The sequence below is a fragment of the Poeciliopsis prolifica genome, unplaced genomic scaffold (assembly GCF_027474105.1).
Source record: "Poeciliopsis prolifica strain line A6 unplaced genomic scaffold, Auburn_PproV2 SCAFFOLD141, whole genome shotgun sequence".
NCBI lineage: Eukaryota > Metazoa > Chordata > Actinopteri > Cyprinodontiformes > Poeciliidae > Poeciliopsis > Poeciliopsis prolifica.
This window is the reverse complement of record NW_026562516.1, coordinates 452,293-467,018: the sequence shown is the minus strand read 5'-3', so window position 1 is coordinate 467,018 and position 14,726 is coordinate 452,293. Positions and strand designations below refer to the sequence as shown.

The window sequence follows — 14,726 nt, the reverse complement described above, 5'->3', positions numbered from 1 at the left end:
CTCAGTCTTTGGCCTTGGGGGTCTCTTTTAAAAAATGCATAAAAAGTCATGTAAAAAAAACTGAATGAATATCAAATATGCCACATATGATTTTACTTTAGTTTTTACCAGCAGCAACTAGTTTGTGTATCTTTTAACAAAGGGAACTCCTTGGGGATCTGACGTTTCATAGGCTACTGACATTTCATGCATGTGGCCTGTTAGGGAATCACGAGCTATAACAGCGGTGGAGGGACGGGGGGAGGCAGGGTTGTTCAACTTGCCAGAGAGGGATTAAGGATTAGTTTTACTGGAGGATTAGGTTTTGCATGTGGGGAGGCATGATGGGGTTAAACGTGGATGGTGGCGGCTGCAAAAAGAAGGAATCCTCGAGGGGGAGGCGAGGGGTTTTCAGGAAAATACAAAATAAGATGCAATAAAAGGTGATCTTTAAGGAACCAGCTGTTTTCCACAATGTAGGAAAATCAAGAAATTAAACGCACATCTAGATTCTAGATTTTGGCAATGTGCTGTTCTAAAGATAAAAGCCACCTTTTCTCCTTTTTTAATACATTAAACAGAGGTCAGCCCTTTGATTCCACTACATTAACACAACATTTGTATTCGGCAATCTTAAAACGGCGCCATTTCCTGTCACAGTGACACTTCATCTCTCTCACTCTTTGCGTTGTTACACCATATTTGAGAACAGAAACGCAGCATCTGGCATCATTAAGCACTTGTTATGAGGGCGGAAAAGGCTTTAAATGCTTTGTTGCTGGCGCTGCACATGAGGAGCGGACAGCTCCAGGTGCTGAAACGGTGACTTTGCCTCGGTGAGGCTGCACTAAACTGACTTGTCCTGTTATGTTTGTGTGATGACTGAGTGCAGTTGAGCATGCAGCCCCAGGAGCATGAAAAGGTGTGCTGTGCTGGTCCACTAAAAGCTGTATTGCAAGGATTTTTGTCATTTACATACAAGCTTTTTTTTTTTTATTATTGGATATGATTCATAGACGGTGTCATATCTTCCTTCATCTTCTGTTTCCAGCAAACTGAAAAACCTTTTACAATATACCACAGATGGAGAGGCTAAAAGACACATTTGCCTTGATTCAAATTTATCAATCTGCCACATCCTAAAAAAATCTGTACCGACACAAACACATCTCTGCCGGGACTCGAACCCGGAGCCTCTGGATTAGAAGTCCAGCGCGCTATTCCATTGCGCCACAGAGACTGAGGCACATTTTTTTCTCCATCAAAACCTGCTTTATGCTCCCCCACCCATCGCTGTGCAGCATCCGCTCCATCTCAGCATCAGGACCGCAGCCTTACACATTTTCCGCTACCCGCCGGTAGGGGGTGCTGCTGCAGCCACATTTCCACGATGCCGTCATGAAACAAACCCTGCTGCTTGAAGGCATGTCTTCTCTATGAAATATCTTAATACCTAAATTACTGGAGTCCAGATGATGCATTGTATGTCCATCAATGGTTACAAGCCAGTTAGTTATTTTCTTGAAGTGAATAAAAAGACTGCTTATAAGCTCAGTTTTAGATCTATACAATTTTTTTTAAGCATTTAGATTTCAAACGAGCCGTTTTAAACTCTATCCAGTACCTCATAAAAGTATTCATATTATCAGAGTAATATTATGTCTTAGAAGTTCTCTTAGCTCTGATTGCAGGGTGTCTGACATGTAAATGGCTTCCTACATGAAATCTAATCAAAGCTACAGGCAGTTTTCAACCTGAGCTAGAAATCCACCGGGACTACAAATTACTTTTGACGTACAACAGGAAATTATTTAAGACCTACAGCTCCCTGCTAAAGTATTCATACTTCTTCTTCCAGCTTCGTCTAGAAATCGATTTTTCCTCTCTATTATTTCCAAAGTAGCTCAAAGCTCAATCAGACTGGATGGGGAACATCTGTGAACATTTACTCATGTTCCAGATTTTAAGTTGGATGTCTGGACTTTAATTTGTCTGTTCTAACATATGATCCTGCTTTGGATGGCTCTATCCCTGTCCTCCTCAACTCTGACCAGCATTGCTGTCACTCCTGAAGGCACACATTCCCTCAGCATATTGATACCACCACTTTAGGTCAGAGGTCAGAAGCTTTTCCTTTATGTTTGCAGTGTCCCCACCACTAAACTGCAAAGGAGATTTTATTATTGCTTTCTTTCATCAACAACTTTATATTCATGCTGTTTATTTACAGGGTCGATGTACATTTCATTAATTTTTTAGTCATGCATGCATGGTACCTGTGCACCCAAAAACTGCTAATTCCCATCCGCAGCCGTTGGACACGTTGATGTAGTCAATTGTGGTTTGACAAACCATAAATTTCTGACAAGCTGGTATAATTATTAATTGCATACAGTTCTGATAATTCATTATTTAGATCTCACTAAAACCAAACAAACTACAATCAGACAATTTAACTGTATACATCAATAACGAGTAAAAATTCTGCCTTGTCTATAAAAACATTTGTGGTTTAAAAATAAATAAATAAAAATAAAAGTTGTCCACACGACAGATTCCACTGGATCACTGAAGCTCCTCCATAGTCAACATGATATACCTTGATACGTAATCTTAATCTGTTTATACAGGTTTTCTGTTGTGTATTTTACACTCTTCATTTTCCTTTAACCTAACATTCTTCACAAATGCATTCCTAACCTGTCTGCTGCGTTCCTCTGCCAACTTCTACGGCCTTCATAAGGCAGATGTATGTATCCCGAGAATAAACTACACATATTTGGGTTTCTACCAAATATGTGCAACTATTTGGTAGAATAACTGGATACAAAAAGAAATAAAAACCTTGTATAATTTCTTTTATCTTCACAGATGTTGGCTTATATTTATTAAACCGCATAAAAGCAAAATAAACACGTTGAATTTTTTTAGGTTGCAAGAAGACAGAATGCAACAAAACTAGAGATATAAATACTTCTGCACTGTACATCATTAGTAATTTTCCATTGCATATTAATAGTAATTTGTAGTCTCGGTGGATCTCCAGCAGAGGTCAAAAAGTGCCCGTAGCTTTGATTAGACTCCATGTAGGAAGTCATTTACATGTCAAACTCACTGCAATCAGACCACACATCCAGGAAGATCTTCAAGCGATAGCATTACACAGATAATTATTTTAAGCTGGCAGTGGTTAAATATAGACACGTTTGGCCAATTATGGAGGTGATGTGAATCTGAAGGGAATTCATCACCATCAAAAGCACAAACACTTGAGCTTTACAAACTCTGGCAGTCACTGCAGAAATGCTCTGGTATGCTGCGATAAATACGTTAACATCAAGAAGAGTTTTCCAACAGGAAACCTAAACTACATCCAAGGTGACATACTCATATATTCAATTTGAGTCAACAGTAATAGGTTGATAAACTAATTCTCTTGGACTAACTAGACATCTTCCTTCTGTTTCTTTAGAAATGCTGTTGATCTAAACAGATTTTTGAACCAGCTTGTGCTTTGCTAGCCTCAGAATTTTCCCTTTTACTTATTATCTTCCCCCCATCTGCTCTTTTTACTGTTTACTTCATAAATGGGGTTTGGATTTGACATAACATCAGAACTCCCTTTCATTCTCACTGCAGGACAAAAGCTGTTCAGCTCCTGTGCTGCTCAGAGGGAGGTAGAGCCAGAGGCAAGCTGCTGGTGAGGAGCAGGTTCACACTCACAGCTTCCACCACTGGCTCAACACTCCTCTTCCTCTTCCCTGATGTTTGAAAAATGCATCTGAGCATCTTTAGGCTGTGGAGAGGCAATAAACCGCTCTTCAGACGCAAATATTACAGGGCTCACCCTGCACAGACTGACAACGTCGCAGCTCTTCAGGCAGGGAGAAGTGATTAATGAATTCGACGTCACAGAGTGATTAGACAAATAAGGAGATAACATGTAGGTCGCATGTAATTTTAGCTCGTGGTTGTTATTCACACCCAGACTAAGTGTGAGGAAAACTGGGTCATATTTGCATGCACCCTGCCTCATGTCATTCTGGATGACCAAAAGGTTTTCGACACAATTAAATGCAAGAAAAAAAAACCACCCAGGTTCTGGCTACAGCATAATATTATCCTTTATTTTTGATGAAAAAAGGTTAATAGCAGGCCACAACATATAAACAAAACTTTTACACTTCAACTAGTCCGTGATCCCTTCACATCAAAATCAAAGCAATGGAGGTGATGACAGACAGGCCGATGACTGTGTAGCCGGTGCGGTAGACCTCTGGAATTTTGAAGCCTTTCCCGATATCCCAATACTGTAAAAAAAATAATCAATCAATCAATCAATGCATATAAAGCAAGACATAACAGAAAAAACATCACCAGATTGTATATCTGAATATGCAATCAGCTTTCTATCAAAGGAAAATTAGATCTCCATTTAGGCTGAATGACAAATCATGACAAAACGCAAAAACAAAACCATTACAGAGTTCTATCAGCTTAAGAATCTTAAACAGAATGAAAATGGCAAAGGAGTATAATGGGAGGAATCAAAGTCCAATATTTGTCGACTTACCAGGTGACGGATTCCATTGTAGGTGTGATAAGACACGGGGAAGGCAATGCCGAATTTTGCCAGCCCAATTAGGAACGGACCGACGGACAACGAGTGGATCAGGTCCAAGTAGTGGGTGTAGTTTCCAGGCAAGATCAACGCTGCCATGGCAAAGGCTGAAATGGCTGGAAACAGACAGAAGTGAAGAAGAATAAAAATATAGGAGCTAAAAAATTTTTTAAAAAATAGTGTGCAGCGTTTTAACACATTTCTCATATCAATCTTTTGGCTCAGGCTTTAAATATGTAACATCTAAAAATCATCGAAAGGAAGGGCAAATGGATGGACAGCAGGCATGTACATCTGGAGGATGAAAAATGGGTGAAATGAAAACTGGTTGGAAGCATCATTCAGACAAACATGCAAAAATAACTCAGCAGTATTCTGTTATCATTCCCCTTTCCTTTGAGGAAAGGGGATGTATACACAATCCCGTCAGCACATTTACAGGTGAAAAACCAACACATACACACATGCAGAAAACAACTCAGCCAAGCAGATACAGATCATGCACACAACCCCAAAAACATGGATGAAAAGAAGACGGATTGGACGGATGACTGCAGGGGTGGACGGAGGAATGAATGGACAAATGTAGACAATGGTTATATGGCTAAGCATAAGAGCGTAATGCTATTTACAGAAAGACAGATGGAAGAATAGATGTATGAACGGATGAGAGCCCAGAGACAGATAAATGAATCACTGGATGCAAGGATGGTAAAACAAAACAGATTGGAAAATGAATAAATAAAAAGAAGGTTAACAATTATTTATTGATAGACTAATGCAGGGGTGCCCAAAGTCGGTCCTCGAGGGCCGGCATCCTGCATGTTTTAGTCCTTTCCTGGTTTAACGCACTTGGATCAAATGATGGCTCATTAGAGTTATTTGGGGAACACTGACATGCTGAATAGGTGGTTGGTACCATGAAGGAGAGAACTAAAACATGCAGGATGCAGGCCCTCCAGGACCGACTTTGGACATGGACTAATGTAAGGAGGGACAAATGGATGCTGAATCAATGAAAGGATGTACATATTAATGCATCTAAAAGAGAGACAGAAGGATAGCTGGAGGGAAGGGCGGATTGGTGATGATTAACAGATAGATGGAAATGATGGTAGATTCATTCATGAATGATATTTCTATGTATATCCTTTATAATACAGTCCAGGGTTTACAAAACATTAAACTCTGGACAAAGTTAGGGTAATTCCTCTGTACTGTTATTTTCTTCCCATAATTCTCTACACTGGCACATTAGTCCTACATTATTTCATTTCACATGACTATGAATGAGTCAGATGGCTGGCCTGTGACTTCCCAACATATAGAGTTCCTCAATTCTGGTTTCTCGATCACTAAACTTCAAAATGAAAACCAAACAGCGGCTCTGAATCTGACCATCTCCACACTGGCAGTCTATTACAAAACACTGGATGCAAATTTGCCCCTTGGCTTCTATTGGTTGTGTCTGAATAAATAAAAACTAAATGTCTTTCCATTTTCTTTCTGAAAGAAAAAAAATAGAATGGATATTAAAGTAAACACAAAGCTGAGCTTTGAACGAAGAAAGGAAAACAACAACAAAACAAATTAAAGCAAGACCCTACACTCAACTCCGCCACAGTAAAATAATGGCTGGAATATGTAAAATAAGTACAGTTAAAGCAAAGAAATACAGTGTATAGAGCTGATCCACAGTTGGTGACAGGTTTAGTTTGCTGGCATATATGATATGTTGACAGAAGGTTGAATGGGATAAGTGAGTGATAGGGTGAGCCACTGCAAGTGGCAGCCCAGAGAACTGACCTTTATTGAATACATAAACATGCAAAACAAAACTTAACTCAGCTTTTACAGCGCCTTTCATCAATGTCAGTGGCTCTTTTGTGCTGCATCACCGCCATTCACGTTCAACGCTTTAGAGCAGGCATGAGACTAAGAGCCGCTAAACTGCCTTTTCACATCCACAGATTTAATTGAACATTTGCTTTTTTTAGTTAGTAAATGCTCTTAAGAGAAATCAATAGCGATGGGAGTAAAATGCCCTGAAGAGATTTTCAGGGTCAATCAGGAGTGACTGCAAAGCACAGCCTCACTTTGATATTAGATTTATAGCAGCACAGACTCAAACTGGATAGGAAGCAGTGTGTGTGTGTGTGTGTGCATGTGTGTGTGGGTGTGGAATAATTCCTTTATGGTAAAAACCAAGCATCATTTGGAGGAAACAAGCTTTACCTCCACTGAGTCCCACTCCGGTTCCTCTATGTGTGATGGACATCATCATGGGAATGGACCATCTGCAACAAACACAGGAGCCACATCTGTACCATCACTTTGTATAGATATAAAAACGAATATCTATACAATAGAAATTCACTTAAAAGTTATTTTACTGCAGTACTTGTTAAAAAATATAAAAATGTTAAACCTTTATATGACATAGATCCCTATAAACGGTAATACATTCCAAATTAATATTTCTAAAAATGTCAATCAATATTTCTCACATTTAATGGAAAAATTAATTTTTAAGAACAATATTAAAGGTGGTTTAAAAAGCCAACTTTCCATTAAGTGGTTGGTGTTATGTATTTTATAGCACAATCACATAACTATGTTTCCTTCTGTTATAAAGATGCTGTATATATGAAACGTGATTGAAAAGAAATTTGACACCTTGTAATTGGGCTATGTGTCTTTAAGAAGCTGCTACTCTTTCCAACATTCAAACAATGCTTCTCCATTAAGCTGTTTAAGACTGTTCTTAGAAGAACTGGACATGTGCAGTCCCACCAGGTGTTTTCTAATTGCTGCTGCCACTAGTCTGTAGGAGTGGAGTGGGCCCGGTGGTGGTTTGTGATACTCAGACCGGGGATGGATGCCATAGGGGATAAAAGAGTCAAAGAAACAATTCAGATATGTTTCTGATTTAGGAATGACATAATAAATATAATGTAAAGACTAAAAAGTGGATTTTCTATAATACACCTTCTTTAACAGTAACTTTGATACTGCTTTTGATACCCTTTATTGTTCCTCCAAACCCTGGGAACTTGATTTCTAAACTGAATTGAAAATATACTTTTGTCTAAAGACAAGATTTAAACCTTAAATAGGTTTTAATTCACAATCATCTAATGTCTGTGGTTTTCCCTGTTGCTGGTCCACCTTCTTTCATCACATTTTCTCCTTTTACTAAACTTTATATGAATACATTTAGATCCAGCATGTTGTGAACAAGTAAATTGTTTAGAAATGACAATTGTCCAGTCTCAACCATGATCGTGTTAGCCAAACATTGTCAGAATGAACAAATTCCTATATCAGTATCTTTATTGTATTGGATGTATAAAGGTAATATTGTAATTTTCTGATAAATATATGTTGGGTTTGTATTAGTTATCAGAGTTAACTTCTTCAAATAAATCAGTCTATGTATGTAAAAAAAATCTGTAAGTGTTTAACTTTTTAACAACAAAAGTAAATTAACTCTGATATATTTCTAGTTTATTCTAATGAGCTTGTAGGTGGAAGTGAAACAAACACCAAACAAAATCTGGATTGACTTTCACAGATATTAAAGGTGAAATAGCAAAACAATGACAGGAGTTGTACAACAAAACTGCAAGTCATGACAGCAACTTTTTCCACAGGCACATATATAAGTTAATGATAGGTAAAACATCTCTATAATTATCTACATATATTTATTATGTTTATGCCAAAGGCAGTGAAGGAATCTGAATCCAACTATTAGACCACAGCAGGTAACAACAGTACATTTTTAGAAATGTCACTGCAGCTGATAAATGTCCCTCTTCATTAAAATGAAAACAGTGAAAAAAAAATCCAGAAAAAGAGCTTTGTGAAAACTTACAAAACACTTATTAAAAGTTTTCTTAACTGCAGATTTTATGATGCTAGCGACTGGCTATTAATATATTTAGATGTTTATTGCTCTAAATATACAGCAATGCTGCTGTCTCCTACTGTTTAATTGGTATTAAAGACAGAAAATGCTGCTGAATACTAAAATGAACCTAATGGTGTTATTATTTTTGCTTGTTTTTAGTCTGCATAAGATCTGCAGTGTGTAAGGAAATAAAGATCATGTTACATTATATAAGCAGCACTAATGAGGTCAGTTTGACACCTTGGTAATTTTAATCTGTTCAGTTTTCTGAGCAACCCACACAACACAAAGATTAGGTTGTACATACTTGTAAATTGTGATGTGTGGAGACATGGGTCTGTTTAATCTGGAGTTTTTGTCCCAAAACTTGTTCATCTCCTCTTTAGCTGTGGTTCCCATTGGAGCAGCACTGAAAAAAAGAACAAATGATTTAAACGCGAGGCTTGCCACTGCTTATTTCACATTTTTTATGTGTGGACGCTGGATTGTGTGCTGGTCATTTTTGGCCCATCTTCATTACATTACTTTAACTTTTGGTGAATTTATACTTGAATATTCCAGGTATGAAATGGAGCAATCTGCTGTTCTGACTGTGAGTCAGTTTATATCTGCCAGAATGATTATTTATACCTGCTTTGTTAAATGTCTTATATCAATATCAGAGCAGAATGTGGTCATGTTGTGTTATTTTGGTTTTATTTGAGATCACAAGCTGTCATGAGCCATTTCATATTGGTCAACAAGTCCAAATAAATGGTATTAAGGACAACACAAAGTCCTTATAAAGTAATTTAAAGCAATCAAGTTTATGTGCACATTCATATTTCAGCAAAAAAAAAAAAAAACAGTTCAAAGTGCTTTACATTATAAAAAAAACAAAAACAGAAAGTCACAAAAGACACCAAATTTAATAATTGAGAAAACCAGTAAACATAAAACTTTCTTTAATGTCATCATTACATAAATTTGTTGTTTTATTTATTATAGTTCAAAATCTAAACATGTGGAGTTTTAGTCAAGATTTAGTTATACAATGTCATTCAAAATTATATCATATAATTCATGGGCTTCAAACATTTTTATGATAATTATTCTCCTCAAGATTTTTTTTTTCACTGGCTTTTAAGAAGAGACCACCAATCTCAAGCCCAAAGAAAGAGTTCCAGAGTTTGGAGCCACTGAGCTGATCCTCGGTCTCATTTTGTTTTCATCTTAGCTGCTCCAAGTAACAGGACCTCAAGGAGCCGCTAGAAAAATACGGTTGGAAAAAGCCTTTGATCAAACCTGAAACCTGTCTGTGAACAGCTTTCCAAGACAGGAAAATTATTTTAAAGTGCACTCTAATATGAACTGGAAGCCAATGTAATTGCATCTAGATTAGAGTCACATGTGAAAACTAAAAGGATTTCGTCACCTTTTGTCATTTCAAAAAACCTGAAACTGTTTGAGGGAGGTTTTGCAAAGAAGTGTTAATAATGCATCACTATGAAAAGATGAAAAATAAATTATCTCAATCTCAGGATGGGAGTATAAATGGAGCTTCATTTGGAAATATTTTTCAGATGATAAAAACAGGAACGAACCACAGACTCGACATGTGTATCTAAAGTCAAACAAGAACCAACGGTTATGCCAAGATACCTAAAAAAAGAATTGGCTGAAAAGGCCCATTCAAGACGCAAACTGAAAAGCAGCTCACTGGTTTGCTTGTAGACCTTTTCAAAAAAAAATTTAAAGATGGGACTTGAGATTAATTAATACAAGATGGGATGTGTTTGAAATAGGAGGAGGAACAGCAGATTAATTTAAACATAACTGACAGGTAGGGACAATGCCATTTGTGTTGATTAATCAAAGGAAAAGCTTATGTTGTGGCTTGAGGATATGATGCAATCATAATGTATGGTTTATTGTCTCAGCCAGCTGTGGGATTTGAAGTTATAAACAACTGAACTGTTTACGGGGAACAAGAGGAAGGATTTTGAAGCAAGAGAATTTTTTTTAATATCGTTTCAAAAACAACAGTACACGGAAACACTTCACATCCACAGGTCCACCTCATGCCTCCTTTGGTTCCCTAATGTCAAACTTCTTTATAAAATCTTAACCCAGCAATTTATAACAGACATAGGCACCTCAAAGATAAGTGATATCCAGGAACTGTTTTAGTGAAAGAGGCTACTGTAAGAAACAAAATATTATTCATGTAGATTTCCACACAAGCTCAAAACTTACTGTCTGTAGAGGACATAGCAGTGAGGTTTTGAGAGACAGACACCTGGACGGGCCAAAGTCCTGCAGATAAAAAAAAGGGAAACGTTAGACTATTAGGAGGAGCATAGCTGCTTTCAGATAAACACTAGAAATAAAAATGAACACCACAACACATTGCATAATACATATTTATAGGAAAATATAATGTAAAGCAGATAATGCTTTACATTACAAAACTGTTCTTTTAAATGTCAATCTATAAGTTTAAATTGGACGTTTTTCAAAACATCTGACTGAAATAACGAGCGCAGCTCACTCCTTATCAACTCCGGTCAGAAGGAGACGAAGTAGTTTAAAAGCATGAGCATATTTTACAATTAAACACTGATTATTTCATATCACTTTCCTCTGTTCACAAAAAGATTTTAGAGGACATCCTCTTTAGAAAAGCATCCAGCCAGCAGGCGCATAGCTTTACACACAAGAAAACAAACCCATTATTAACAGCATGTGGACTAAACGTGCATCTAATCGCACAATAAAGCATAAAAAGAGGTAAATACAATCGTTTCAATCAGCCAGTTATTATATTAAGAGTCAAAGTCCACTAGGTGAGCCATTCAATGCTCCTAGAAACATGTAGCATTAGCCAGTTAGCTAACTATCTAGCATAGCATTCATAAAAAACGTTCCATTATGACCGGGAATGTGCAGTTATATTTTACCAAATGTCCCCAACCTTAAAGAAATTACATCCTGTGCAAGTTATTGTGACAAGCTACCCAGGGAAAACTATGAAAAAAGATGTCGCTCATCTCAAAGTTACAAATGACAGCCGTACTGACCTTAGAAGCAGCGCCATCTTTGTCAGGCAGTGAGCGGAAGTGACGATGCGGATGTTGTTGTTCCAAGAGGGGTGTTTTAAAACAGGAGGCAGATTAAGGTAAACGAAAACAGATTCTTTATGCATGTGAGCTTGTACTTTTTAAAACTGCATAATAGTCGGATCTAGACAATTAACATAAATACAATTTTAAAATATTCATTTAATTTGCATGTATTTGATTTTTGACCAGTTTATCCAAAAGATTCCAGAAAAATGTATTTGTAACCATTACAGAAACTGTATTAAGTTCCAAAAAAGAAGAAAAAAAGTCAATACATTTCTAGTGTACTTTTTTTTTTACTGTGTTTTATACAGTAATTTTTAAAGAATAGTCACAGTTATAAGTTAAAAGGATACTAGCAGTTAATATCTTACCTTCAGTGCACAGCTGTCATAGCATTGTTGCATCTTATGAATACAGATTAGTTGGACGCAGCAGATTAAGAAACTCTAAGGGCCAATCCCAAAAAGGAAACTTCTACCATTTGGGAGGGGTCTTCACATCCAGGCATGTGGGCCAATGTAGTGCCACTTTTAGATTAAACAAATCAGAATCAAATGGCTGAATTGCCACCACAGTGTACAACCAAGTCCTGCCAACCTCATTATTTCACTCAGGTATGCTGAAGCAAAGACACATCTAAAAGTTGCAGGACACTGTACCCAGAGGCTTGGATTCGATGGCCGCTGTTCAATCTGAGTCAGCAGCGAAATCTACAGCAAAATATGTTCCTTGTGAGCACTTTTTACTATTTGTGTCCCTGTGCACATGCAGACCCACATGAAGAACATTCATTATAAAAGTTTTCTCCTAGAGGACTCCCTGAATTCCTTTAATAATTGGAAATATTTCAAGCATGATTGCTCATATGAAAAAAGAGCAGCCTAAAGAGGATGAGTCTTGGGATGGTTTGAAGTTCAAAGAAAGTCTTTGTTGGAAATATCCATCGAGGAATATTTTTTTCTTTTTCAACCTTTAAAGACTTATTTGTACTATGTGAAAAAAAATATTGATGAAAATATGAAAATAAAAAATAACATGAATATGTCCCTGACCTACATGATTTTGTATTTTGCAGAATTTAAATGAATTAGACTTTTATTTCATTAGATGCATTTTTCTTGGCAATATTTGGAGTGAACATGGTGTTTAAATAAAATGCAAATGTGTCCGTCAAGTGAGGGGTTTTTTCCACACTGTTTTTACATTAATATCTTATCAGATTTAGACTTGAGTTTTAGAATAAAGAGCATGTTGTATTTCAAGCTGTTTGAGTTCCTTTCATTTTAGTAACTGCATTTATGTCTAACCCAGACTTTTCCAGTACTGGTCTATTCCTAGTCTTAGGATTAGACCAGTACCAAACTTAATTCACATTATACATCTAGAGCTAACTAATAGAGTTCAGTACAACTGAAAAAAAAGTGAAGACCAGAAAAACATCCTCACTTTCCACAAATGACCTTTTTTTATTTATGTTGTAAAAGTGGTCCTCTGTATGTCACATTTACACACACACACACACACACACACACGCACGCACGCACGCACACACACACACCCCGACACACGCACACACACACACACACACACACACACACACACACACACACACACACACACACACACACACACACACACACACACACTATACTAAGCAACACTGTTCAAAGATAATAATGCCCAGGAGCAATATTACATTGAATGTTTAATATAAACAGCACGATACTTATACTTGGTGAAAAATTGCACTGTTAGTAAGCTACTTTAAAAATCTGTTGTATGATCAATCCCATAGCCTACCAAACATTAGTTTAGTGAATGGTCCATTAGAGGGAACGCTGCTGCCATAGCTCTCAAAAAGGGACAAAAAGTCGTGGATAAATTGAAGAGATCCACAGGGACATTCTGAAGTGACCTGGAGGTAGCAATTCATGCATGTGAAAGGAGAACGCTGGTGTTTTCTGTGCAATAAAAATGAATGACAGTCAACAACAAAGAGTCATAGACAGTAATCCATTTTATTTGAAAACTTTCAAACTGATGAAAATCATTCACTGTTGCTTTTCACGCAAAGGTCACAATACATCACTTCAGTAAGAGTTTACATAAGGCACAAAGGTGCACAAGAACATCATCTCGCTATAAATGTTTTCTGATGAAACAGGAGAAAGGAACAACTCACAAGCCTTTTTTCAGCAGTATTTTATGATAATCGGATTTGTGAACTGATCCATGCAATATTACATCTGACAGCCACACACGCAGTTTCACCCTCACAAAGCCCGGAAGTAAAACACACATACACACACGATGCAAACTGACATTTTCTGAATGTTAATAATACGTCTCCTGCTCCACCCAACCTGGAAGAAACCAAGAGAGAGAGGGAGGGAGAAAAAAGAGGAAAAGTGTCAGGGAACAAAAAAAATGACAGGTTTCATAATAACCCATTGTATCTCTCTATTTGTATTCATCTCATTGCCTTTCTCTTCGTACATTTCCAAATGAATCCCGTTATAACTCAGAGTCTGATCAGCAGCCCGTGACACACAGATTAACAGAAATGATTAACTGTCAGCATGGATTGTATTTGTCTGCCCACGTCTTGCCCCTCATCAGCTGAGACGCACTGGCAGAGAGCAGATTTTCAGCCATTGTAAGGTTTCTATATCGTACGGATGATCTTCAGGGCATATCTCAAGAGTCTTCATCAGCCTGCTTTAATTTCCTCTCCAATCATTTGGCATTGGCTCTGTTGATGGGTGATCAGGTATGTTTATTTCCTGGCCTGAGTTTGACATATTGGATATTAGCTCGTTGGCAAACAGGATAACCACTGCGCTGGGCTTCAACACAGAATACAACTGGAAGATCAAATTGGCTTGCCAGAAAAAGATTGTTTGAGTGTTTGTTGTATTCCAAAGTCTGTGCTTTAAACTTCGACTTGTTTAAATGAGTAGCTGTGTTTCAAGTACAAATCTGCAAAAAGCTTTGACAATATTCCGCTAAAACATTTAATTTAGCAATTTTGGTGTTTCATTTGAATAACATGTGAAAAAGTTTAGTTACACAATAAATATTTCTTTTTTAAACCTCGCCGTGCCATAAT

The 14,726-nt window shown here is 37.2% G+C and overlaps 2 protein-coding genes and 1 non-coding gene across 3 annotated transcripts in view; all 3 read right to left on the bottom strand.

The window, feature by feature from the left end:
- Positions 1 to 1,145: 1,145 nt before the first annotated feature.
- On the bottom strand, positions 1,146 to 1,219 carry trnar-ucu (transfer RNA arginine (anticodon UCU)). The gene has a single exon. It is a non-coding gene; the product is annotated as a tRNA-Arg (tRNA).
- Positions 1,220 to 4,085: 2,866 nt separating this feature from the next.
- sdhc (succinate dehydrogenase complex, subunit C, integral membrane protein) lies at positions 4,086 to 11,616 on the bottom strand. The gene is made up of 6 exons (XM_055025269.1): positions 11,573 to 11,616; positions 10,749 to 10,808; positions 8,821 to 8,922; positions 6,836 to 6,897; positions 4,553 to 4,716; positions 4,086 to 4,289 (listed from the first exon to the last, which is right to left on the bottom strand). The coding sequence occupies exons 1-6, from the start codon at positions 11,587 to 11,589 to the stop codon at positions 4,185 to 4,187; spliced, it is 510 nt and encodes a 169-aa protein (XP_054881244.1). The 5' UTR covers positions 11,590 to 11,616; the 3' UTR covers positions 4,086 to 4,184.
- A 2,000-nt stretch (positions 11,617 to 13,616) lies between these two features.
- The window catches only part of atp1a2a (ATPase Na+/K+ transporting subunit alpha 2a), a 58,453-nt gene continuing 57,343 nt past the window's right edge, over positions 13,617 to 14,726 (bottom strand). The window contains exon 24 of the mRNA XM_055025267.1: positions 13,617 to 13,980. Within this exon, the coding sequence (XP_054881242.1) occupies positions 13,952 to 13,980 (29 nt within the window). The 3' untranslated portion in view covers positions 13,617 to 13,951. The remainder of the gene's footprint in view (positions 13,981 to 14,726) is intronic.